Source organism: Ptychodera flava, chromosome 9, assembly GCF_041260155.1.
Source record: "Ptychodera flava strain L36383 chromosome 9, AS_Pfla_20210202, whole genome shotgun sequence".
Classification (NCBI taxonomy): domain Eukaryota; kingdom Metazoa; phylum Hemichordata; class Enteropneusta; family Ptychoderidae; genus Ptychodera; species Ptychodera flava.
Window position 1 is genome coordinate 17,107,442 of NC_091936.1, and position 27,098 is coordinate 17,134,539.

Sequence of the window (27,098 nt, forward strand, 5' to 3'; positions counted from 1 at the left end):
TATGCATAAAATATGTGTACTGTTTTGCAAATGTTATTTATGGGGAATGTGGATGTCAACTTTCTTGAACTTTGTGTAATGTCAACATCCTTATATACATAAGGACATACATACAGACAGACATACATACATACAGACATATATATGCACACATATACAAATATAAATGCTCACATAGACACATACACATCTAAATTCTTTATAATCTACCAAATCTAATTGATATGAAAACTCAGGTGAGTATTGGCATATGAGTCACTCGTACTTAAATAAAGAAAGCCTTCTGCATGCATCTCTTTCCCCACATCTCTTCCATGTAAAGAAGGGATTATGAGACTAGACTTACATTTTTCCTTCTGATTAACATTTCATAACATATGTTTTAATGTAGTACTGGTAGTGGAAAGCACCAATTGGATCCATTTTGGGGGTTAAAGAATATAATAAATTATTGAGCTTTTGTCAACCATTTTTTTAATGAATCTGCCAGCGTATTTAAAACTCTAATAACCAAAGTCATATTTGCCTTGTAATGTGTAAAACTTCATGTCAACCGACGTCATTTCTGATTTTCTCCACACAGCAGCTGACACAGACAGACTGCATAACCATATACCAACAACCACAACACAAGGCCATCTACGCAAATGGCTCACATACTTTGGATGAATGAACGAATTTGCATAATGAATGTTACAGTATTAACACCCAGTGTTTATATAATACAACACTTACCAGCTTTTTCCTCAGTATCACAATTTCTGCATGTAAATTGTAATACTCATCTACTTCCTGTAAATGCAGAAAACTGATGTTAAAACTTTTCAAAAACAATGAAATTATGCTCATTTAGAGAGAATGCATGAAATACTATTGGGCAATGCTTTTGCCATAGAATTACGATAGCACAGAATAGTATACATGTCATAGCACTCGTTGACACTTGATTTAACATTTGAGTAATTATGCTGCGATGAAAAACACCGATATATGTTTGGGGGAGGGGTGGGGTTTTGTGTGATGTTTTTAACACTAGAGACATAATTATCAGTGCATGCACACATACCTGATTTGCTGTATTCTGTGTGTCATATCTGACATGGTTCCCAAGTCTGCCACCCTTGGCTTGCTCATACTGTGTTCCCCATACCTCAATTATCATTGGATCATTCTCAATGTAATCCAACATCTGTGCACAGACAAAATAAAGGACTATTAATGATTGGATGAATCTGAACAAAAATTTAAGGGCAGGAATTGATTCTGATGAGGTTGACATTGTCATTCTTGTGTAATCATGTCACAGATTAGGCAATTACTGTTACTCTGTAGGAATATATCATTACAGAGAGTAAATATAGGTGTAATTCTTGAGATTATCTGCATCATTTTTGTTCTGGAAAACAATTACATATATATTTTCTCCACATCTCCCTGAAGTAAGTTGCAATACAAACGTAGCTTTCAAAGCACAACATAGTGTGTAGAATTTGTAATGTTATAGTTGACAAATGAATTCTACTTTGGACTAGAATTTAATTTTCCGTCGACGATAACATTGGACGTAAAACATATACAGGCTGTATTAAGGAATTATACAGAGTAGACATGCTGACCTGATAACTTTGGGAGTAGAACAACACCAATGAAGGAGTCATCAAAGTTACATTTAATGGAGATTTAAGCTCAATATTCTAATTCTAATGTTATCAAAAAGACGATTCCATTTTGTCAGTATACATGTATTTCACCAATGCTGTAAAGTACTGGTACATCTGTATGCTCCCTTGGACATAGCATAACATATGTACACTGGTTGTAGAATTAATCAACGCCCCTTGAAGACAGATTTTTCAGACTTGCAAAATTTTCTTATCTTCTGCATCTCATATGGACCACCCCCCTCAAATTATGCTTTCACTATCTTGGTTTTAGCAAAAATTTGAAATTTAATATTATGCAGAGTAAAAAATTTGATGTAATTTGCTTTCCTAGTCCAAAGCCTCCCATGTTGACCTCTGAACTTTTATTCTTGATTATTAGCATCAAGTTTTGTTGAGAAACGTCTGAGCAAAACTTTCAAATTTTCATTTTCCAGGCAGGTACCTGTTACCGTAGCCTGGCGGACGACAGTGTCTGTGTGTGACTTACCTGTTTGGTGACCTTATTATACTGGATTAAATTCTCATGATTGTAGTCTGGATTACAGGTACCACTGATACGTCTTGTTGAGTTCATATCTTCTTCAAGGAAAAATTTATATTTACAAAAACTCTGGAAAAGTCATAGATAAAGATACAAAAAAACCCATCAAGACCAGGTTCAATGCCCTGTTCGAAGACTACTCTCCAAGAATGGTTCTACTCTGAAAACATAGGGCCAAAGTCCCTGAAGCTACTATAGACATGGATACAAAATTAAGTATATCCTGACTATGAAATTATCTCACTAAGGTCATCCTAGGGACATGTAAACCAAATATTAAAGTGTCTGACCAGCGGTTTTGAAAAAACAAGCGACTCAACAGTTGACAGAGCTCTGCTGTATTATGTAGAGAATAACCTTTTGTGACACATGTATTGATGAAGAAGGTGGATATCTTTGATAGCTCATTTCAGGATGGCCTGACCAAAAATGGAAAAAAATTCTGTAAAAATACAGATTTGCATATTTCATCAGACTATATTAGTCTATAATAGCAAATAAACGAGAGTTAATTACATTCTAATTAAAGTAAACAAGACTTGCTTCAATCAAGATTTACGTCATAAAAACACAGCATATCTGTCAGGTTATAAAGAATCTTGAGCTGATTATCTTTTAATATCAGTATTTTCATCCTATTAACCAAGCACATTTTAACTTTCAAATTAACATTGTAAGTAAGTTCTGTTGAATAAGTTGAGACTGTACGTACTCAGAGAAAGCACACTGAAGAGACAAATGTTTGAAACTTGAGAAGTTCAAGGTCATCAAAAGCATTATAAGGAATCATGTTACACTTTCATTGCACTGTTTACACAGATTGCATAATTGCTATAAATAGCACATGAGGAATCTTACAGCCCAGCTTTACCATAAAAACCCTATCACTTTGACCACTCTTTTAATTGACCACTCTATTTTTTTCCTCAAAAAGTAATCTTATTTTATCCTTACCAAGTCACCCATAAATGGAAATTAGAACTTTCTCTATCTCTATTTGTTTGACCACCCTATCATGACAAACTATTATGAGCAATTTCTTTAGATAACATAAATGGTGGTTCAGAATATATCAAAGTTGGGATTCAGGAAAGTTGCCTTTACATGTTTTAATCCTCAATTCACTATGAACGGTCAAAAAAAGTTGTACTTTCTGATAATTCCACACTAAAATTATTTTGGCTTCGATGATTTCCTAATTAATTCAATTATTTAAAATCATATTAATTATTTTTTTCTGGGTGAATTGATAGGGTTTATACAGTACAAGAATTACATACAATGTAAGTCAAACTTTGACCAAAAATGACAAAAAAATTCCTTAAAAATACACATTTGCATATTTCATCACAATTTGAATAAATCTAAGTTGGGTTATCCCTAGGGACCTGTATACCAAATAACAAAGCTGTCTGACCAGGGGTTATGAAGAAGATTTTTTACCAAAAACACCTTTTTTGGCATTAATTTGCCTATTTTCAACAATATCAAAAAATTAAAAAAATAGTTTCTCAAAATCATATTTTTCATCTACACAACAAATATCAAATCAGTAAGTACTGCGGTTCTCAACATATTTGAGTGGACGGACGCCTCACAAACGGACATACATACATACATACATACAGACTGACGACGGACGCCGGACGGATACCCATCCCAATAGCTTCTATAGACTATAGTCTATAGTAGCTAATAAAAAGGATGCGGTGTGTTGTACAGTCCCAGAACGTCCACAAGATCATGTGTTGGCCAACCAACGTGTACAAGCATATATGGAAATACACATATTTCTATGTTCATTTGTGCACGTGGGTTGGTTTATACCTGGTCCATTCCAATTCTTAGCTTAACCGATTGGTTTGGCAGTGTCACATGATGCATGCTAGCTGACTGCTGATCTATGTTGCATATACCTAGCTAATTACTAAAATCTTAGCCATGACACTGATTGATACACCTTATATACTAATGGCAAAACAGCATTCTTGTTTCGGAAATATTTCTCTATGAATCATTTTAATTAGTCAACACTTTTTCACTTTTTTTTACGGTTGTAGACTCTTCATAAATGATCACAATAATCTTCTCTATTTAAAGGCTTTAACGGTTTGCGTCAGATTGTCTCATCAGAAAATTTACTGACCAGATAACAATTTCAATGGAAAACAAAAGGCTATCTATTGCACCTCCATAACCCTCTTACATACTAGAACAAAGGCGATCCCACCGATTGCAAAAAGTGCCTTTAAAGTACTTGTGGAAGAATTAAATGAAGTGATTCTTCCCCTATGTTTTTGCTGCCAGCCTTTTTTAGCTTTTCTGTGGTGATTAATGGGACATCATAGTGATCATGACATTGACTGTTTTGCTTCTGTTCTTGAAATTACAGTACACGTCACTTACCTGATTAAATTGTGGACCTAGGCCTCGGGCAAAGGGTATTTTAAATTTGAAACGAAGAGCTTGCCCAACCTAACGAAGCAAACACAAACACCAAGTCCTAGTGAAGATATATATCAAGGTGTTTAAATATACATATGTGTGTGTTTCTTTGTACCTTGGGGCTTGAAATATTCAAGTGGTTTCCAAAACTTTGTAAATTTTCATGTCACACTTGATGTACGAAGAATGCTGACCAAATCTCTCTCTCTCTCTCTCTCTCTCTCTCTCTCTCTCTCTCTCTCTCTCTCAATATTGAAATAGTTTGCAAAACTTGGAAAATTTCAAAATCATGTTCAATGTATGAAGAGTGTAGACCAAGGCAGTTTTAGAATTTCATATTGGAGAGTTTAAAGAAAGGTAACAAGAAAATGTGGTGAAACTAAAGAATATTGGATTCATACCAAGCCATATTACAATTTAAAACTATCCTATGGGGTGTGTTTGTAGTACCGGTAATTTAAAATGAAAAGCACCCCAACATGGCCATATTACTGATATAAGAAAGTTTCCACCAGCTACTCTTAATTTTACTGGGTAGCCAAAAAATCAAAATAATTACCAAGTGCTGGGGGTCATCAATGATGTCATCTTCACCAAGTAGAGTGCCATCACTTTTACATGGTAGAAGTTCCACGACAACATGCCCTCGTTCTATACTTCTGTAGTCTGTGATAGGCAGGGTCTGATCAGTCTCAATCTGATATGCCAGACTTCGCAGATGAACAAAGACGTTACCGATGTGTACTTCGGTGTCAGAGGGTTCCCAGAAGGGGTCCTTTGACTGGAATGAAACAAAGAAGTGAGCATTTCAGACTTTTCAGTAGTTTTATTTTTAAACCTTTCATGCATGTTTTTTTTCAAATATTCTATTGTATAATCAATGTTACCATGCTTATGAATATCTCTGAGCACTTGAATGCTGTAATCACACAGCATGTCCTGCCACGTGATCTTGTTCAAGTGGTGGTACATGTATACCTCGCCTGTTTGTCAAATATTAACATCTCAAAAAGAAAAACAAATTGCAAAATGTAAATTCATCAATTTCATCCTATGATTAATGTCAGGGGAAAAATAGGTTAGGACATATCAACAGGGAAAAAGGTCACAGTTCAATGTATCATGAGTCAGTATCATCTGATATTTCCATGGATACCAACAAATGATGGATTTGAAAAGTTCATCCACTGTGACTCATCATTGTTTTAAAATCTCCTACTTTAACCTTAAAAGCTGTGTAAAAGTCACGTGCTGACAGACGAGAGGTCGCCTCGGGTGACAGGTCACCACAACCTTCCGCCACGATGATAACAGGCAGATGTGAATTCAACCTGGGTCAAAGGTCACCTTGACCTTACAGCATGGTAACTGAAAGATGTGCGGTCAACTTGGGTCAAAGGTCAGTGTAACCTCCTATCATAAAGATAGCAGAGGAGTGGAATGCATGTAAAAGATACCGCTATGTGCTGTACATGTCTCTTTTTTATAATCGTTTGACTTTGCTCACAACTTCTTCATCCTGATTTTTGAGAGATTCTGTAAACTCGGTTACCTTCTCAACATCCCAGTCCTCATCTCCCTCCATGTATTTCTGATACATCTCTTGCATGATGTATTTTCTGTTCAGAAACTTGTCTCTGCTCCACATGAACTCATTGTTGTTCTCAAGATTTCTCAGCAGGACGTTAACCTACGATACAGAGACAAATTAGGAAAATTTCACAAATAACACCAAAAACCAACGAAACAAAGAATAAAAACAAGATAAGTCAATGCAGAATGTAAAGAAGGCATTAGAGAAATGATGTTTAGTAACTTTTGTTGGAAATTACAGACAACTCTTGAAGTGTGTAAAAAGAAGGAAAAAGATGAAAAGCACAGCCATGCTGAGCAACTGTTGGGTTGGATGGTCAATGGGAGTCAATCTTTGGATAGTATGTGTGCATACCTGTGTGTATTTATATCATAGGCACAGTCTGTGAACATTTTCAATCAATGGCAATTTTTAGCAAACTGTTATCAATTCAGAAATTGAGCTGAGAATCCCATAAATGGAATATGTCCAGTGAAAGAAATGGCTTGTCTAAATTTACAGTGGACAGAAGTGCTAAGTCTCTAGTGTACACCCAGCAATAGTTTACAAAAAGATTTTGATCAGTGCACGATATATGCATGAGAGTTACTGGTCAAATCCCAGTGGTATACCATCGCTGGGTGTGATTTATTTATAATTATATCATAACTGTATATTGAAAATCTGGCATGGAACATCAAAAAAGATTTTTGCTCTTGCTGAGAGCTCGCACGCATGCCAGCCATGGTATATCGCCAGTATACCATGGCTCTTTTCGCGTCTCGACCAATTAGCTCACTGTATTTGCGCAGTCAATATACCGGTATAATATAGTACATAATAATAATGTTCCGAAATGCTTAAACATTGTGTATGTATTACTGGACCATTGAACAGTACATGACTCCATTCACAGACTGATCATTTTCGCAAATGGCATAAAGATCAGTATCTGGGCCATATGTCTGACTGCAATTAAAGATTTTATCTGTTCCCAGTGTTTATATTTTGTTATTATATAGAATGCAATATACATGTGGTGTTATGTTTCAATTTGAACTCAGGACGGTACACTGTGTACCGGGACTGTGTACCACTGAAAGGTCAACCAGAAGCTGTAAGCATGAATGCAGTCAGAACTTTGGAACACTTTGTACAGCATGCACCGTCCAATATGTGAAGGAAACGTTTTTGTTCCTTATCCTGGTGTGTATGCTAATTAATTTACAGTGTGCCTCTCTTCTGTTTTTACGAACTGAAAATATCAAAATCAATGATGAATATATGAACACAGAAAACAAAGGTAAGAAACAAAAAAGAAGGAGAGGTGGCATATTCAAACGAGAAAAAGCAAATGGCCACAACACATGTACATCCAAATTTACACATAGACAACTTGTTTGTATTCCTTGACCCATTCCTTACATTTCTCTGTGTAGCTAGAGGTCATATTGGACAATACAATGACATTGGGCCAAATCATGTAATTGAACAGGTATACTAGTACAATCAAAAATATGTACAATGTACATCATTGTACTTCATCTGTACAATTTTGACAGAATACAATCCCCACACCCCCAGCACATGAAGCTACATACTGAGTCAAAGCTTGCACTTTACTTTCTGTAGCATCACTTTTAACGCCGAACAAAGACACAACGCAGTCCTGTGAGAACCTCAATTTTATTTACAATACCTGAGGCATTATTTGAATAAATTGCACGGCATACATAAGGAGAGTTCTATGGCTTTAATATTTCGATATTATGCCAGTGCTAACAGAAACATGACTGAATACAAATCTAGTTTTCAAATCTTAATTCTGTGAGTCTGGTCACCAGGTATTGACGGAGCATGATGATTTTCCGAAGGTCATCTGATCAAACTACGACCTATGAACTTTGTGGCCATATCCTTGACCTTTATATACCACCATCACCAGATTCACTTACCTGTGTTCTCCCTTCTTTCAATCCTCTGGCCTGTGGTGAGATCAGCGCCACTTTAAAGTTCACATTTTTGTCTAGTTCTTCAGCCATGGCGTTGGCTTCGTTGACCACAGGTAGAATTTGTATCAAGTCTTCCTGTAGTATCAAGTCTCTGTAGTAACAGGTCATCTGTACAAAAAAAGCAATACAAAGAATTGATAAGGTGAATTCTTGATGTGATTGAAGTATTGATCAGAATCAAATTAGGTAATATTTTTTGGTTTGTTTTTTTGTTCGTGTGGAATGAATCTATTGTCATATGCACTGACTTGGTAATACAAATTGGCAGATGATGTAATTAACAATCTGTCATTCAGCATATCTTTACTTTGCTCACTTACCTACCCTATCGAGGTGGCATAACTATACAAACTCTCCCTATAGATTTAGTAACTTTCAGAGATACAGTGTGGGAAACACTGTATGGACAGATGTGTGAAAATTCTCCTTGAGAATACTGGAAGCCTCTTATTACTCATTTTTTGTTACACTGATCTTTGTCACTGAAATGTCTATTATCATAAGTATGTACTAGTATAACGGCAGGCGGGACAATTACTCAAATTGGTAAAATGTACATTAATTTTGTTAAAAAGAATATTGAATTGTTTTAAAATGTGCACATAAATTCTTTTCATACTGTAGAAAGACAGAAAGAAGCTCCTAGCTGATAAAGGATGATTTACTGTCAGAACACGTCTCCTTAATCACCTTGGGGGAATGCACTTTGAAAATAAAACTAAAATATCAAAGTTATGCATCTCCATCATTTTCTAGATCATTTTCTATCATGACCAGCGTGTGTTTGTTTGGAAATTGACACCAGCACTGGAGAAAATCTTGAAATGTACAATACCAAACATATCACACTGCCAAACTTCATACAAATTTTATGTGAGTTCTACAGACATCTGTCGAACACATTAACCTACATTTGGACATTCCTGGCCTCGCTTCGATGTGGAATCCTGAATTTTCGGCGATCTCAGCCTGGGCCTGGTCGTAGGTCACTTTCTCTTCTTGCTTGCCGGCTTTGATGTTCTTAGCCAAGTCTTGCGGGTGATGGAAAACGTACAAGTGGTTCGACCCGAACATGATTCTGGTGGGAAAAAAAGGAATCTTGTAGACACACTACACCCGAACTTCAGTCATTCTGTCAGTGTTTGATGTTTTTAGAACTACTATAACTTTAGATTCTTTCATTGAGACAAAGTACTGTATACTTATTTCTTCACCAAAAAGTATGTTGAAATACCTTGTATGGCTTTGTCAATACAATGCCATATATACACAACACCGATCACAACACCGATGCTATACTGAAGAAGGGGCAGCAAAGATTGTACTTTTTAGGAAACTGCGTTCATTCATGGTTGATAGACAAATTTTATCTCTTTTTTATAAATCTTACATTGAAAGCGTTATCTCATTTTCATTCATTTGTTGGTATCAAAATCTGTCTGTTAAAAACAAAACTTCACTTGATAGAATTGTTTCACTTAGCTCAAAACTAATTGGTATACCCCAGAGAAGTCTTTCTACGTTTTATAATCAGCAAGTACTCAGGAAAGCCCGCTCAATTCTTTTGTCTAGTGATCACATTTTATCAGCAGAGTTCGACACACTTCCCTCTGGTCGGCGTTTTAGATACCCGGCTTGCAGGTCAAACCGGCGCAAGTTGTCATTCATTCCAACCGCTGTGCGGCTTTTAAATGATTCCTAAACTGTTTTTTGTATAGTCCTGCGTCTCCTACCATTTTGTAAATTTGTATTATATATTTTTGATGTTGTATTTGAGCCACGCTTTTTAATTGCCCGTGTTTGGGATAAATAAAGTTCTATTGAATTGAATTGAATGTTATTGTTAACGAAGGAATTCTAAACTACAATTTTATGGTCAACAATAACATTGGATATTGCACAAATCCAAGCTGTGTTGACAAGTTTAAGGCAAGGCACTTCAACCTCGCCTTGGGAGTGGAAGAAAAAATTGTCATTTCCTCTGAGAAGAAAAATCCTGGACAACAAATGAAAGGTAACAGCTAATAGAACTTTAAGAAGTACTGTAAGAAAGTGAATTCAAGCAATGTTGACCAGCAATCATATATTGATTTTGCTTGCATTTATCACAATATTTGTAAAATGCTCATCATCTTTTAATGATAGACATATTTGCAAGTATTACAGCAGCACAATTTTCATAACATCAAATTCAGATTATGATTTGTTTCAAAGAAGTTTAAAATGTTCGTTACCTATCATTATGGTGGAGTTCCAGATCTTCAGACAACTCTTTACCATTGACTAAGATCTTGGCGTTCTTGCACGGTTTGAGCTTCACGATTGATTTCTTATTGCTGAGTACTGCATGGTCTTTCTGAATACTGTCGTGGACATGCAAAAGGTAAGCTTATTAAAATTGCATTAACTGATGGAGTATTAAAGAATTTTCTTCAAAAAAGATCGCCGAATTTTCGAACAAGTGTTAATCCAAGTCAGATGCACATACACGTAGCTGCTATTTTGAATTTCAAATATCGGTAAACGTTAGGTAATTTAGTTATCTATTACCATACATAGTACAGTGACCCCTGATTTTTATTCTTGATTTGTTACGAGGATGATTGAAGGTTTAATTGAGGAAACTTTGAGCAAAAGTTTAAGTTTTTTCACCTTTTAGGCCCAAATAACCTTAAAAAAGAACTCACCTAAGACCTTCTATGAATAAGTAAGCTTGTGAAGATGCTTTGTCACAGCCGACCTTCAGTGTACCTGCAGGGACAGATCATTAGCATTTTAACTCTTTACAAACAACAAAGATATTTGATATCATTATGATTTTTGTAATATGTTTTGTCAAACATTCATAGCTATTTACACCTTGCCATTTGTTTTGTACCATTACCTCATGGTATACATGTATCTATTTGTCATAAAACGTTTTTTTTATGGTAAACTTTGCGTATCTTGTAATGCACACATGTTTATTGGAAGTCATGTTCATACACGATAGAATGTATTGGTACAAGGAAGCTTTGAATGAAGTTGCATTTTGTGAAGTGAAAATTACCGAGTGAGTCCATTGAATGTATCCACAGCAATTTTACCATCTCTTTACCATCACTAAATTGTGGAATTTTGGAAAATTCTAGACTTGAGAATATTTGATGATGGTCAGTTCACCTTATCTTACGAGAAAATGTTACTTTACCTTCAGGTACAAAATGCACAACCATTCCCGTGAGAGCCGGATCTTCGTTGAGATTCCATAAATGCGGAATCACTTTCATTTGCTGCTGTTTCTGATGCTCAGCCATGATCTTTTCCTGTCGAGAAAGACAGAGATAATTTTTCTTAAATCTGCCTTTTATTACTTTATTCCTGTAGGCTCTAACAAAAATCAAAAATTGTGCTGTGTAAAAGTTCTCTGTAATGGTATTGCAATCCAAACTAATGCATGCAAGACATGAGTAAAATCCTAAAAAAGACAATTGCCTGTTGATTGAGGTCTGTGGACAAGGATTTATATTGATGTTTTCAACTTAAAATGAGAATGTGCTGATTTTGTTTTCAACAAAGGCAGATGAAATACAGCATTTTCACATTAACATATAAAGACCTTTGACTTTGACTCTAAGTACAGAAGATGAGCAAGGTCAAAGTTGAAAGATTCAACGTTTTAGCATAATGTTTAGATTTTTATCCTCACCATGTTTGCAGCTTCACTCTCAGCCAGCCTCTGCTTCCAGGATTTCTCCATCTCCGTCATCTCTTCCTTGTTCCGCTGAATCTGTTCCTGTAGTTGCCTTTTCATTTCTGCAATCTCTATTTGAACAAAAGGAAGTGAACAAAAAGTCAAGAAAACAATCTGAAGGTACATGTTGATTAGTTTGAATTTGAATAAGGATAAAAGTACCAAAACTCACAAATATTCTCATCAAAATTTTAGGGGGAAGGAAGAGTTATTTTCTATTTCTTTGCGACAGTATGCTTCGACTTTTTCATGCTTCAACTATTAAAATTATTGATTTTTACTCTAACTTTATTTATTCCATGGGACTTCAGTGTAAGCTGGCTGAAAAGTTAGTTTTTACCCAGTTCTATATAAATTGTTCTGTTTAATCGTGTTCTAAGTCACCAGGTATGAATTTAAGAGGATGTTCGGCAAATAGTGCCCAAAATAAATTCTTCCACAATAATTGACACTGGCTCTAATGGGCTGATGATCGCTCGGTTACTTTTTCAATTAAGGCCTAACTTACAACCTTAAATGTCAAAATTGCAAAAAAACCAGACCAGATCAGACATATGGCTTTGCTATCAGAAGTTACAGACGCTAATTGTTTGCCTATCATGTATAAAGACACATATCGATTTACAGGATAAAATTATAACTGGTTCATCTTGAAGTACTACTAAACTGTTATCATGTACAGTGTTCTCCATATCTTGGAAAAAAACAGAGGGGCAGCCAATTACATAACAATGTATAATTTGCATATTCTTTTGTTTTGGAAATGTATTCTATTATACAGTCATTAACATATGAATAGATTGCTCCAAAAAACCAGAAGGGTGTCCATCCTAAAAGCTCCCTTGTTGAGAACCCTGATGTACAATATCTTTCCTTACCGTCATCATTAACAGCTACAGCAAGTCCGTTCATTGCAGTTGGAGTACCCCCTGACTGCAGCTGCTGAAGCAACTTCATGTTTTCCTCTCGTAACTCTCGGATCATTCTGTCCGTCGCGCTCTCATTGACGACTGCCTTCGTCTTGATAGATTTGGCTCTGTCGGCTATCATGACCAAGGAAAATACGGTTTAGTTTCATTCATGGTTATTACCATTCACAGTACAATTTGTTGATCGTGGTCAGTTGCTGTTGTTGTCGTCAGTATCCATGTTGTGCTTACATTTGTACATTGCCATGGAAACTATGCAAAGCAATTTTGTGAAAAAATCCCAAAGATATTAAAACAGGAATCAGAGTCCTGATCTTCAAGTTTCATTGTTTTTCTGTAGTTTAGCAATCGGTTGAAATCATGAAATAATTTAATCTTTTGCTGATATTACCCAGCTTTCCTCATTGTCTATTCAATACACAGTATCATTTCTGTTGAAATATTACCACTGAAGCAAACACCTGTCTTATCTGTACCTCCACTCCAATGATTACAAGTCAAACACTCAAACACAAGCAACTTTTCCTTCTCATCAACACACTATAATCACATATTGTCAACTTGGCAGCATTTCATAAATGTTTAATGTGTGTTTTTACACACATCTGGGGAAACTCCTTCTAGACTGTAAAATCATCCATATACACTCCGTCTACTGTTATCTTTGTGCGTATCTAAATAAATGCAGTAGGATTTGTCTTACCATATCTGAGAGTTGAGAGTGTTTCTTCATAGTTGATATCAGCTGGACTGATGGCTGCAATCTGTTGGTGGAGACAAATGTATTAATGTTGGCATCAACTGGAGTAAGTGATAAGTGTTTTACTTCATTCATGAGAAATGTTTCAGACAGAGTCATTCAATGAATTGAAAATTTGTACCATATTCTTGCATACAGGAAATACGGTAGTAGATTGGAAATATTTTTCTCTGACCAACAGAAGATATAAAACAATAAATATAATGTACAGGAATAGAATGATTGGCAACAGCTGGAATAATGTCCATTAATTTCTTGAGATGTAATGGATAAAACCTTTCAGTGTTTATGATACAGAGTCAGATGATCTGGAGTCATCACTGGCAACTATTATACCAGTACATTGGTGGCAAAATACAGTGATCTGATTGGTTAAGAAGTTGAAATAACAGTGCTATATTCACAATATGGTACACTTGGAACATGTACAAGCTCTCAGTTAGAGGGAAAAATCTCTTTTCTAACGTTTCGCACCAGACTCTAGATACACTATTTTGGTATAATGGCACCTCAGCAATGGCTATATCACTAAATTTTGACCAGTTCACTCCATTCGCTTGCTATCACTCATGCATATAAGTCGTAAACTGTTCAAAATCTCATTGTATACCCATTGCACGGGGTGTTCTATTGCATAAACATAACATGGTTCTGAAGTACTTGAAAGACTGATGAGTTGATACAGTGAAGATTCTCACTTGACGGGTGTGTTTTGAAATTACATAGATCATAAGAAGTTCTCTCACCATGATTGTTTTGCTGTTTCCACCAAGCGCATTCTTCAATAACCTTGTAAGCACTGAGTCCCTGTATGGAACTGAACAAATTGAGTTGGGAAAACCTTTTTACATAGTATTCAGTGTATATTACAGTATCTCAAAACCGTGTTATAGGTGAACAGCAGAATGTGAAATCAACTTAAAAAGAAAGTGCAATGAACTCAGTTCAGTGGACAGTATGTGTTCAAACAATTAGACAATGATCTGAAAGCACAGAGAAAGAAGCAGATATCTTGTCATAGTTGGTGTCTAACTCTTGCACCATACACACAATGGAACTGTATGTATGATGAAGGAATTATTGGCAAACTAATATTGAAGAAGGGATACAAATCCTACTATCCTTCCATTTTTTTCCTTTTTCTTCACTCGTACGTTCAATTAGTTATGTCATTTCCGCGAATTCCAAAACGACCTGAATGACAGTCAACTTCAAAATCGCAAAACATATTGTATTTTTATAATATTTAACCGCATCGTTTCCCTGGGATGATGCATTTGCTTGATAAAGTAGGGATGGCAAAATCATATAGCATAGCTCATTTTAAGCAAAATTAACTTTGACTTTATGCGGGACATACACTTTAAATTCCTGTATAACCTAAAACTTTACTTTGGCTTCTGTAATCTTATGTGTTTTACCTGTAGAAATCCACCATATTGAAAATATTGTTGACGACCTTAGACTTTTGTGACTCACTAAAGTGACAAATCATATTCAAGGTACCGAGAAGTGCCAGATACAACAAAACAATTTTTTTGCAGCTTCTGACACAATACAACTAAAATTACAGTATTCTTGTTCCTAATTGGTAGATTGGAATATTTTTTTCTTCGCTTGAAGTTCATGGTCAGCATTTTCAGTAGACATTTGTAGTCATAGAAACATGCGTTTATATTGATAATGTATTTGCAGTGCACTTCATCTGACCTTATTCGGGGATCTCACATAAAGGCCTATGGTACTTCCAACACTTCAAGATAAATGAACTTATACCCCAATACAACTCTAATATTGGTATACAATATTGTGAGACAAAATATTCATTTTATGACAAGTTGAGATCTGGCAGATTTTATATGTATAATATTATCCACTTTTCACTAAAATGTGTACAATTTTCACCATCAGAAAACACAAATTCATGATGTTGGATAGTTTATTCCAAGTTTCTGACACTTTTTGGATCATTTCAGCATGCATGTTGTGTTGGCAAATCTTCTTGCATTGAGCTTACTTACAGTATAAAATAGATCTACACTTGCAATAGCACCCTGGTATTAGAACCTTAAACCTTTCAAATTTGGCTTTCCGGTAACTTACAAGGACAACCCTTATATATATAGGAGTTTAAGCATTGGAAGATTGAGGCAGAATGTACCTTTGGGGCAGATATGAACTCTCAAAATTTAACACTATGAGTAATTTTTTGGTCTACAATTTGTTGGGGGCTAATTTTAAACTGCAGCTCATGGGGTAAGTTAAGTTTTCACCAGTTGATTTCAGTAAAAATCCACAATGTAATTTTTTGGTAGAGTAAGCATAAGGATAGCTGCCATTTTGAATGCCACTGAGTTTGTAAATTTTGGCTAATCTAATGTCAAATTGTGCATCCTGGTCCTGAATTTTTATTCTTAATTTCAAAAGAGGATGGCTTAGGTTTCTTTTACGGTAAGTTTGAGGAAAGGTATGGTCTTTCAATTTCGAGGTGAAAAATTAAACCATTCATCGCTTTTAATGTTTTCTTCTTCTTTCGTTGTAGGTCAGATGGAGCATAATTTTATCCTGCATGCAGCACTGTGTATTAGTCAAAAAAGGCAGGGCTAATTTATGGGTTATGAAGAAATTTGACTCCTCCAACCATGGTTTGACCTAAAACCATTGGGGAGTTTTCAATGGTGAGAGTGGACCTTTGTAAAGGGAAATGGAGTGAAAAGTGAGAGGATACACCAAACGCCTGGATACTAATTCGGCAATAGGGACCTCGTTTGTATGACATTTGACATGACTTTTACACCAAAGTTTCATGAGCGGGTTCGGAGAAGCAGTATTTAGCCATGTGATAGGATGGAAGTGAGATTATATCCTTGGAACCGAATAGTGGCCGTAAGCAGAGTTATGAGACTATACACAGATGGAGTGTGTGACGGTAAATAGACTGTGAATGCATGGTGAATGAGTGGAGCATTCTTGTGGGTTTCTGAGTTAATTGGAGGATCTGAAAAGCTTACCATGTCAGTTTGATCGGCAGGAATTGAGTGGAATGAATAAGCAGCCAGGTGAGTTTGCTGTGAATCATAAGCAAGGCAAAGCTGTGAAATATACATGGAAAAATTCAAATTTCACGAATAATGTAAATTCCATTCGTAATAATGTAGATTCCACATTCATTCCATGAATAATGTAGACAACTTTCATTGCAATTGACATCCCTGTGACTTAAAGAAACTGATGTCAATTGTGACTGCAACGTGATTTTGAACTCAAAAACTGCAACTGTTTAACAGTACTACATGTAATGGTATGACGGACCCATACAAGACATTTGTACTGGTTTGACAGTGGCAAGTTTTTCCCAGTGCGTGGTGTATGATTATAAAATACATGTGTATTGTACAGTCATAAACAGAGATGTTGGACATTGGGAAAAAAACTTAATCATGATATCAGATTATAATACAGACTGATAAGTATATCTTCAACCAAATTGTAGTTCAAGCTCTTGCTTTTTAAAGGGAAGGCGGGGGTCCTCAACAAAAAAAATTTACTGATTTTTAGTTTTCAGGCTGCAAGTATTTTCATTCAAGTTCTTGTGAAAACACTTTGTTTGTTTGTTGTGCATTAAAGGGCCAGTAACGGTAACTTTTATAGATTTTTTAAACTAATTTTGTTTGATATGTCAATCACAAGTTTTTGTGCTGCTTTTGAAACAAGCATGTGTAAAATATCCTTGCTTCCCAACAAAGTATCTATATGTGTAAAATACACTGTTATTGTTTATGTTAGAATTCTACGTCAAGACCAGAATTCACCTGTCAACAATAACAGTGCAGTCAAAGAGTCAAGTGGGGACTGAGTTGACAAGCTGAATACTGTGTATCTCAACATGCTTTGGGGAGTAGAACAAGAAACTGTAGTAGACATCAAAAGCAAAAATAGTGAAAAGAATTATCAAAGGTTACAACTACTGGCCTTTTATTACAATGGTCAATGTCAAATTCTAGGGAACTCCGTCCACCCAGTACCCACACAAGTATTTAAGTGTGCAACTATCCACTTGCATTTCATGCACTTATTCTTTCATCAATATTTTGCTTTCCAGTGCAATGGGGACAATCTACATGTACTTTCAAAAGAATACAACAGAATAGCAGTTGCTGCTTAAGCTTTCACACTTAACCCTTTCACCACCATGGTTTGTCCCAAATCCATTGTTTTCTATGGTAAAGTTGGAGATGTATTCAGGGAACTGGGGGTGAAAGGGTTAAATATACTTCACATAAACTCACTGTGTCCAGATTTTTTCCCAGTGGATGCATCTGCCAGGGCTTTGATGACGTTGCCTAACGTTGTCAGTGATTGGTTGATCATGGAGCCTTCCTTAAGTCTGTCACCAGTTGCACCAGTCTGGTCGGCTCTCTCACTGAAGAGATGGTCGGAGATAAAATTTTGGTAATCACAGTGTTGAGCACATCAGGAGTCAGTGAATGAAAGTCTTGCTGTAGTATTTTGCGTGTAGGTGTGTGGGGTGGGGCCTTTTGTCCTAGAAAGTTTATATAAATAATGTTCTGTTTTTGGACAAATTTGCAGGATCTTTGGCATTCATTTCTTGTCAATAAGAATTATTGGTATTGTCCATCTCTCAAAAAATGATTATACACTCTCTGTTAGAAAGCAACTCTTCTAGAATGCTTTTCAAAATTACAACTGTTTGAATCAGCACATTGCTGATAAAGCCATTCATGCACCAAATCAAATGAATTTGGCAGTCTTCAGACTACACAGTGGCTGAGAGTTAATTTTGACAAACCTGTGTTGGACACTCTTACCTTCCAGCTAGGTCCACTAGATTGATGACGGATGTCTTGGACAGGTTCTGGCCTTTCTCGGTTCTCTTTTGCTGCAGTGATATCGTCACTATGGTATGAGCCCGACTGTTGACAAATTGTGTGCGTGATAAAAAGAGCCAAAATTTATAACTAAAAGACCATTGCTAATAAGTGCTAAAAAAAAACTCCTTCATTTGGTAGTCAGGTATTTTTCGTGTCACACCAATAAATGATACTATTATTAGCTCCCACTTGCCCTGCTTTTAAATTCTCACTGACGTCAAGCCTACTTTATGATAGTGAATATGGAATATGTTGAATTGCTATATCTAGGCCCTGTGTTGTCCGATCTGATTTGATGCAAGTGCTTCTTAATTTAACTTGATTGTAATACCAGTACATACCAGGAACAGTAGGTTTTATTAGCCTGCAATACATTTAATATGCATTTGTCTTGAGAGCATATTGTATGTGCAGTAAGCCAAAATCTACATTCAGAAAATGTAGCAACTAAGCAACACTCTTCCTTTGTTTTGTTTGTAAACAAAATTCCTACTTGCATTGACAGGCTTACTCAACACTCATGCAGAAACACTGTATGCTGAACTTATTATTAAAAGTAAATATCTGAATAATATAATTTCTTTCAAAAATAAGTCTTAAATTCTGCATTGACATCATTGGCAAGGCAATCAGGTACAACAGTTGCAATATTTGAAATTCAGTTTTATCTTAGAGGAGCATGGGGGTGTTTACTTTTATTTCGAGAAGGCCCCCCTATAGGAAGGATTGGGTCAAACATGTTCTTAAAATGTTTCAAATTCTCTTGCCGATGGTTAACAATTCACAATGTCCAAGATATGTTGACAAGCTCAAGCACTATGGGCATTGTAATATCTGTATGGGCGACATGAACACATTGTAGATGAGTGACCCACAGAACAAAAGTACAGAGAAAAGTTAGGGATTGTTCTCTTAACCTTTTTTGAAATACAAGATACACTGACTCAATAAACAAAGAATGACGTCTGTATAGGGATCATTGTTGTGATGTCCCTGACCTTTGACCCTACCTGCTCGTGGCATTCATGTTTGTAGAAGCTATGGTCCTGTTCCTGGTTCCCTCGTTCATCTTGCTCTCAATGTTTGCGAAACTGTTGACGGGAAACACTTTCAATGCCTCAACTAAAATTCAATGAAAAAAAATAGGCAATTGTTGAAATTCTTATATGAAATTTTGGTAAGGAAATCGACAAAGATGCATTCCCTCTTTGGTAATTATCGCATGAAACGACAGCACTGGTTAAATTCATGCAAAAGTTACACAAAATATGCAGTCGCTTAAAATTAGACAGTGTCAGAATGTGAAGCAGGCAGAATGTGCCTTGGTGAGGAACTTTTGGACTTTCAAAATCTCTGAAATTCTGGTCTTGCAAAAAATGCTGTACACTTTGGTTCCAAGTTTGAGAAACATAAAGCACTGCTTGCTGATCAAGATAAAACATGTAGAAATGTTTGATTTGATGTGAACAGCAATGGCACTGAGAATTCTGGCCCGACTTTAAATTTGATTTTGGAATTTCACTGAAGATGTTCATGCACTCTAGTTCTCCACACTGTATCTTCTCACCTTAACCTGTACACCACCAATTCCCTGTAAACAGGTCTACAATCATAACATTGCATGGGTCTAGCTCAAACCATAGTGGTATAAAGGATCAAAATTGGAGAAAAACAGCTGAAGAACTTTGTCTTGAAATGAAGTGATTTGCATATATTTCATAAGGTAGTTGCAGCCATACGGTAAAATTAATAACAAGAAGATTTGGAAGATTGCAAATTTTGACCACTTGATACTTACCATAAAATCCTTTACTTTGGTGCTCTCTCACTTTCAATCCACCTTTCGGAGCATTTTTCGGATTCAACAAGTCCTTGACTTGCTCATTGTAAATTTCTATCATTGAAACTGTAACCTACATGATAAAACATAGATACATTAACACTGTACTGTATCACAACCGCCGCACTGAAACAATTAATCCTGGTGACTGTAGCAACAGTTGCGATGATGACTCTGACTAGATATTTCGATGATTGAAAACGTCATGAGCAAATGTGAGTTTCAGATGAGAAACACTACAGTTAATCTGTGGGACAAAAATTAACTGTATTGTGTTTCTTCCTTGACAAGTTCACTAGACGAGGACAGATTCCTGGTAACCCTATCCTTGTGATGGGTCAGTTCATAGACTATCCCTTGTAAAGTTTGAAATGGCATTCCTTTACCCCTGGCTCTAGCATTAGTTCTTGTTGACATTGAATATTTATATGATTCAATTACTCCTTTGCATCCAGTTAATAAATTTGTTATGAGATAAAGCTCATAAAGGACCTGTCCTCCTTTCAATTGGGCTGTTTGCAAATTACGTCAACGCTCTCTCATTAACATGCAAAAGTGAATATTTGTTCACATTTTCAGATTTACACAATTTTGCAATTGTGCAACTATTACGCAATCATTAAGCGTTTCAATATGATTTCAGGAGCAAGAACACAAATTTGTATTTGACAGACTGGACAAAAACAGGAAAATACAGCGGAAGACAGTACCTCCTGGAGGGTCTGTGAGCAAAAGTTGGAGTTCAATAGAGCTAATAGGGCTGTAAGGTGTTAGGCCAAAATAATGTCGTCTGAGAAAACACTTACTTCAAACTCTGCATTTTCTTTGTCATCAGCATTTTGTCTTTCTGCGATTCCATTGAATAATTCCTCACACGTCATTGGTACGATGCCTGAAAAAATCAAACAGGATCAAATCGGCATATCCATTTCTGTTTATAATTTTTTGGACAGGACATATCAGATGATGAAATCATTTGGACTGTTCCACAATTAAGGCAGCGTAGGGGTTACGGGGGTTGTATACTGTGGATATAAAAACCTTCACATATTCACAAAATCCTCTTATTGTCTATGCTGGAGCTCAGTGAGAATACTGAGTAAAAAAGTTCCTCTGATCATCAACAAAACCCTTAGGATTGAAAGAACAATCTTGACTATTCCTGTATTTTTTTGATATGAACTATCTTTTGCGCATTTACCCTTATTTGCTCCATATCCCATGATCGAATAAGACTTCCCACTTCCGGTTTGTCCATAGGCAAACAAGGAGCAGTTGTATCCTTTCCATGCATTGTCCAGCATCTTCTTTCCAAGGTCATTGAATACTGTTTGCTTTTGGCCAAAAAGAGATTTTTATGATACTGTAATATTATCCATGTAAAAAATATAAATATTACATTCAACTCAGTAGATATCTACATTTCAGTATGACTTGATGGAGATATGAATACATAATTTTATGAAAATTGTTAGTGACTTTTACCTGGATTATTACTTGAGTCATTGACGCACATCTGTCACAAGTTTCTTGTAGAATTTTTTGGTCCAAAGACACCATAATATTGTCCAAAGAATGATGCAACTAATCGTTAGATATTGTTACATTTTAAGAGTTAGAATTAAATTATAGGACTTTCTGAAGAAATAATAAGGGATGTTGTCTTATTTCAGTGACGTTTTACTGTGATTAGATTTTCGGCAAGTTGCTGTAATCTGTACAAAATGTCTGACATTTTCATTGTAATTTCACAAAAATTGCCCCAAAATTTATCCAAAACCACTCAGGCAAAAGAATAGAGAAGAGAAAAAATCCTGATAAATCTAAAAAATGTTCTAACTTTACACCTCTGCGGTCCTTTTGTTCCGGGAAAATATGTCCTATTAATCTTGTACCTCAACATCGTAACCTTTTTCACCGCCATGGTTTGACCCAAACCCATTGTTATCAATGGTGATTGTTGACCTGTTTACAGGGAATGGGGGCTGAACAGTAGACCAAAACCATGCAATGAGTAGTAGTGTTTCTCTGATTACCTGATCAATATATTTGGAATCTGTGGCCTCCAGATACTTATCAGGTTCTCTTTCCTGGAAACCATCATGTGACCAATAGGAATAGTCGTAAGTAAATCTTTTTGGTTCAGTGTCTGGTGCATCAGGATTGGTCAACTCTGTGGTCTTGTCGACCATGTTGATAATACAGCCAGCGTTACGAGTCCTTTCACGTTCGTTGTGAGAGCTGTTAAGGAGGTCATTCATAAACATCTTTAAAGTTATGAGTGTCCACACTTTCTTTTTTTCTTTCGAAAAATAGTTTTTGATCCAACTTTTGAAGGCTCATAAAAGTTCAAAAGAATGGAAGGAGGGGGAAAAAAGACAGGAAGAAAAATTCTTTTGGTAATCTGAAATTAAATGTGTTTTGTATGTGTCTGAGTTAATCATTAGAGTTGAGACATGTAGACTCTCTCAGGCACTGCAGTGTGGCTTGCTGCATGAAGCAATGGTGCAATAGGGTTTGGTTTTGAGTGCTCATGACCATGTAGATACTTTGTTTTCAAATTGATGACTGATCATTTTACAAGTATACGAGAGGTAGATTACAAGTGTTTGAGAGGAAGAAAATAAAAATTAAAGGACAAAAGTACAAAGTACTCTCTGACTGGTGAACAAGCACTTTCTCCTGACATGTTCATGCCTAAGATGTGGACGTAGAAGAAGTACAATACAGGCAATATACCTGTGGTCAGGTACTACATACAGTTACGCGAAAATGGACTTGGTCCAGTTCCACCATCATACCTGTTGGCACTTTGAGGGTTTCATGCATGAAAGGAAAGCTTTAGAGTTTGTGCGGTGTGATCAGGTCGTAGCCATGTTTTTGTACATGCCTTGATGGTTTTAACAAGACTAACAATAATTATGACACTAGTTCAGAGGCAGCTGTGATTTATAACCTGAAGTTCAAAAAAATGCCAAGAAAACAACTTACAACCACTTTTTTCAGCATGAGGTTGACTTGATAATGTTCAAATAGAATGTCAAGCAATGGCAAGTAACATTTGCAATCACTCTTGCTGATATAAATTGAATTCAAAATTATTAAATAAATAAATGAATTTACAAAAATTGATGTCCAACATGAACACATGACATGAGACAATAATAACATACTATATCTCTACATCTACGGTCTCTCATCACTTTGTTGGGTAAAGTTAACCCTTAACTTAACACAGATACAGAGGTTGAGAGTACGAATCACTTTGGGCCAGTTTTATCCTCCCTCCCAGTAAAACTGTCTGAACTGTACACAATACTGGTGTAGTGAGGGCGAGTACGCCTGCACAAAAAAATGTTAAAAATAGTCTCAGAACTCGCATGATAAAACTGTTGTGTTGCAATGTTGGGTCAGTGAACGAGTATTTTGCCGGTCAACAGCACGACAAACTTCACCCGTGAGCATTGCCTATCAGCCTGGGACTAGGATCCTCAGCATGTTTTTATCATTGACAGTGCAGGTACATCAAAGCATGGACCTTACGTCCATGATCAAAACGAGCTAAAATCCACTCGTAACAGTCAAAGTATATCTCTGTATTTGGACGTACCATCGATACATGTAGAACTACGAGCGTGTCAAACCATCCGATATTACTAAAGCCGTAAGGTCCCAACGCCCGATCAATCTTACTTAGTGCTGTCGTACAAAGCGTCCACTCAATAACCTATTCATATAGAACGAAACACAAGAGTATCATCGTGGAGATTTCAGCACTGATTTGAGCACAGCACAGTGCGTAGTTCTATTACCGGTTGTACAAGAGCCTGACATGTGCAATACGGGACCATCCATCACGATACAGCAATAACTGGGGTTATGTTATACTTGTAAAGGAATAAAGACTGCGTTGATTAAAGGATATGAATGGTCGAACGCGGACCGCTACTTTCATGTTCTCGGAGCCGGAGCCCGCCATTTCTGCTGTGATCTGTACTACTGGCCGCCTGTGTTTTCTTCCTCACGGAGACGCAAACTTCAGTCAGACCATTGTTACTTCAACAAACTGTCGAAAAGTAATCTTGTGTGGACTCGTCAATCCTTTCCTCTCCACTTGTATGACTATCTTCTGCTTCTGGCATACAAAAACATGGTCCCGGTCGACAGAGACGCGCTGTTGACCATGTAAACATAACAACAATGGATGTCCTCACTGAAACGAGCATCATAGGTCAAAAAACTAGTGACCCTCTTGAGATCTTTTGACTATGAAGTTAGCGTCGGAATGGGAATCAGATTTGCCGACTCAACTTTTCGTCGCAAAATGCAGACTAGCTGTGAAAAATAAGCGAATTTTAGCTTTAATCAATTAAATATTAAGCTCACCTGATATATTTTTTTCTGATCATAGGGGTTACATTATGGAACCAACGAAATCAATGACAAATGAAACGGAAAGTTCATGGAATATTGTAACTTCGATGATAGAATTATATTCAGTCATCAAATTATTGCCAGGCAAAAAGCTTAGTTTCTTTGTTGCTACATTCTTACGTAATTATATTAAAGTTATGTATGGTAAATCGTCAATTATCGAGTTTCCACTCCAGAACCTTTTTTAACTTGCTCGCAAGACAGGCGGCTGACGGTGCAGAAAATTATTTTTGGCAGATGAGCTTATTGGAATTTCACTGACCTTTTTATCTGTAAACTTTATCTCAAATTTCGGATTATTAACCGAGTCAAACAACGACAGTATTGTGTCAATTGACGAGAAGAACCACATCTTTAAAACCTACTTTCGTTTCTTTGTATTATATAAATTTGTCACAAGAAACCTCGAGATACTCAACAGCAACGGACACTAGTAAGACAATATTTTATCTTGGGTAAAGTTCTGAAGCTATTTAGACTGTACCAAAATAGCTGCTTTGCCTGGCTCTTAGTCTGTCGACAGGACTAGTTTGCTCAATCAATGGAATTCAGAACAACTTGGTGTGAAGCCTTAGCCTCGCCGCACGGAACAAAAACGATAACAGCTAACAGCACCTCCAATAGGCGAATAGGTAACCATGCCTTTGTTTGTTTTTTTTTCCTTGCCATATATTGCTGAAGGCCGAACGTCCGTACGATAGGTAAAAAGAGGGGAAAGGGACCACACGAAAAATCGGCAAGAAGTCTGAAACCGACGAAATTAAACATCAAACTTCAAAAAGCAAAATTCCATCGGCCGTTCTGACAATCCTTCAAATCTTTGCTGTGGTCGATGTTTTTTTAATAGGCCTATCTGATCAATGCCGCCTTTGCGATGATTCACTGTCAAGCAATTCTCCGCTTTCGCATTGTTAGTTCGCAATGCCAAATTTGATGATATCCTATCTATCAAATAAATGCAGTGAGTACCGCAAAGAATTGAAAGTCTTGAGATGTTTCAGACCGGCCGACGTATTTTTATGAGGTTTCATCGAACAATGTCATACCTTTTAGTTCTAATTTCTTTTTTTTTACTACGAAACCGAGTTTCGGCCTCCGAGGACGATCCCAGCAACACTGACGGCACAGAGCCCATGAGTGCTGCAGGGATGCGGCGATGAAGACCCGGTATTCCTATTAAAATTGAAAAGTAGACTTCTGATCGTCACTGAGGTAAAGTAAACGAAATAAGTAGGTTAGTGCTCACAACAATAAGTAAAACAGTTTTTTCAATACATACATTCCTTCGTTTTCCTTTATTTATTTATTTATTTATTATTGATTTATTATTTTCCAAGGGTAAGCCAAAGGAAAGCTAGTTTATTTACAGGCTGACGTAGAAGTCCCTCTCAGAAGACTGATAAACAAACATATACACAGGAAAAAAAACAGAAAATCAATGTTATAAATGAGCAAAAATTGCAGTGGTAATGTTCACTTTGAAAGTGCAAAATATCTCTAAAAAGGTCAATTAGGAATGTACAATACCATGACAAATTATTCTAACATCTATAAAATGGTGGGATTAAAACATATTAAAACGTAAAACGACAACAGGGCGATCTAAAACTGAGCAGGCGCAAACGTTTAGCTGGCACATTGAAAGATAATTTGGATAAACATGAGGGACGATAACTACGATGCTGATCATCTACGATGCTCTTTAAGGTTGTATGCGCCTCGAAAGTGAAAGACTTACAGTTTTGCTCAAACTTTCCTGAATGAAACTGTCAACAATACTCTTTCCAAATCTAAAATAAATATCGGAGGTCACGGCAAGAACAATCACCTGACATTGACTGATATTTGAAATTCAAAATGGCCGCTACTCCTGTGTTAACTCTACGGAGAAAAATAACATTTCCGACTTTGGAAAGACTACTTAGTTGAGCGCTTGTGGTGGATCAGAAAACGATGTAAAAATTTGAGAGTCCGAATATCTGTTTTCGATGTGCATTGGACAAATTAGACATACTAGATACTAGCCATTTTAAAGGGACATAAGCTGTAACGTATTGCAAGTTTTTCAATATTCTGCTTCTGTATATCAACTACCGTGTCTGACCCTAATCCGTTTGTCATGCTGAAATTTCGATTATTCCTTTCGTCAACACAGCTTGTTGGCCTATGTGTGTAGTGATCATTGTTTATTGTTTACAAGTGAATTCTGGTCCTGACTTGAATACAATTTTCAACAATAACAATGTAAATTATAATATATAGGTTGTGTTGATAT

The 27,098-nt window shown here is 36.3% G+C and overlaps 1 protein-coding gene across 1 annotated transcript in view; it reads right to left on the bottom strand.

The window, feature by feature from the left end:
* The window catches only part of LOC139140175 (kinesin-like protein KIF28P), a 29,033-nt gene extending 4,433 nt beyond the window's left edge, over positions 1-24,600 (bottom strand). Inside the window, exons 1-23 of the mRNA XM_070709239.1 lie at positions 24,315-24,600; positions 22,426-22,623; positions 21,591-21,723; positions 21,196-21,281; positions 20,348-20,462; positions 19,560-19,671; positions 18,487-18,591; positions 17,947-18,080; positions 14,404-14,474; positions 13,601-13,661; positions 12,847-13,011; positions 11,924-12,039; positions 11,426-11,540; positions 10,923-10,986; positions 10,470-10,598; positions 9,143-9,313; positions 8,179-8,326; positions 6,203-6,340; positions 5,210-5,431; positions 4,612-4,680; positions 2,152-2,274; positions 1,067-1,189; positions 736-792 (exon numbers count right to left, since the gene is read on the bottom strand). Coding sequence (XP_070565340.1) covers positions 736-792; positions 1,067-1,189; positions 2,152-2,274; positions 4,612-4,680; positions 5,210-5,431; positions 6,203-6,340; positions 8,179-8,326; positions 9,143-9,313; positions 10,470-10,598; positions 10,923-10,986; positions 11,426-11,540; positions 11,924-12,039; positions 12,847-13,011; positions 13,601-13,661; positions 14,404-14,474; positions 17,947-18,080; positions 18,487-18,591; positions 19,560-19,671; positions 20,348-20,462; positions 21,196-21,281; positions 21,591-21,723; positions 22,426-22,623; positions 24,315-24,368 — 2,709 coding nt within the window. The 5' untranslated portion in view covers positions 24,369-24,600. The remainder of the gene's footprint in view (positions 1-735; positions 793-1,066; positions 1,190-2,151; positions 2,275-4,611; positions 4,681-5,209; positions 5,432-6,202; positions 6,341-8,178; positions 8,327-9,142; positions 9,314-10,469; positions 10,599-10,922; positions 10,987-11,425; positions 11,541-11,923; positions 12,040-12,846; positions 13,012-13,600; positions 13,662-14,403; positions 14,475-17,946; positions 18,081-18,486; positions 18,592-19,559; positions 19,672-20,347; positions 20,463-21,195; positions 21,282-21,590; positions 21,724-22,425; positions 22,624-24,314) is intronic.
* Positions 24,601-27,098: the final 2,498 nt, after the last annotated feature.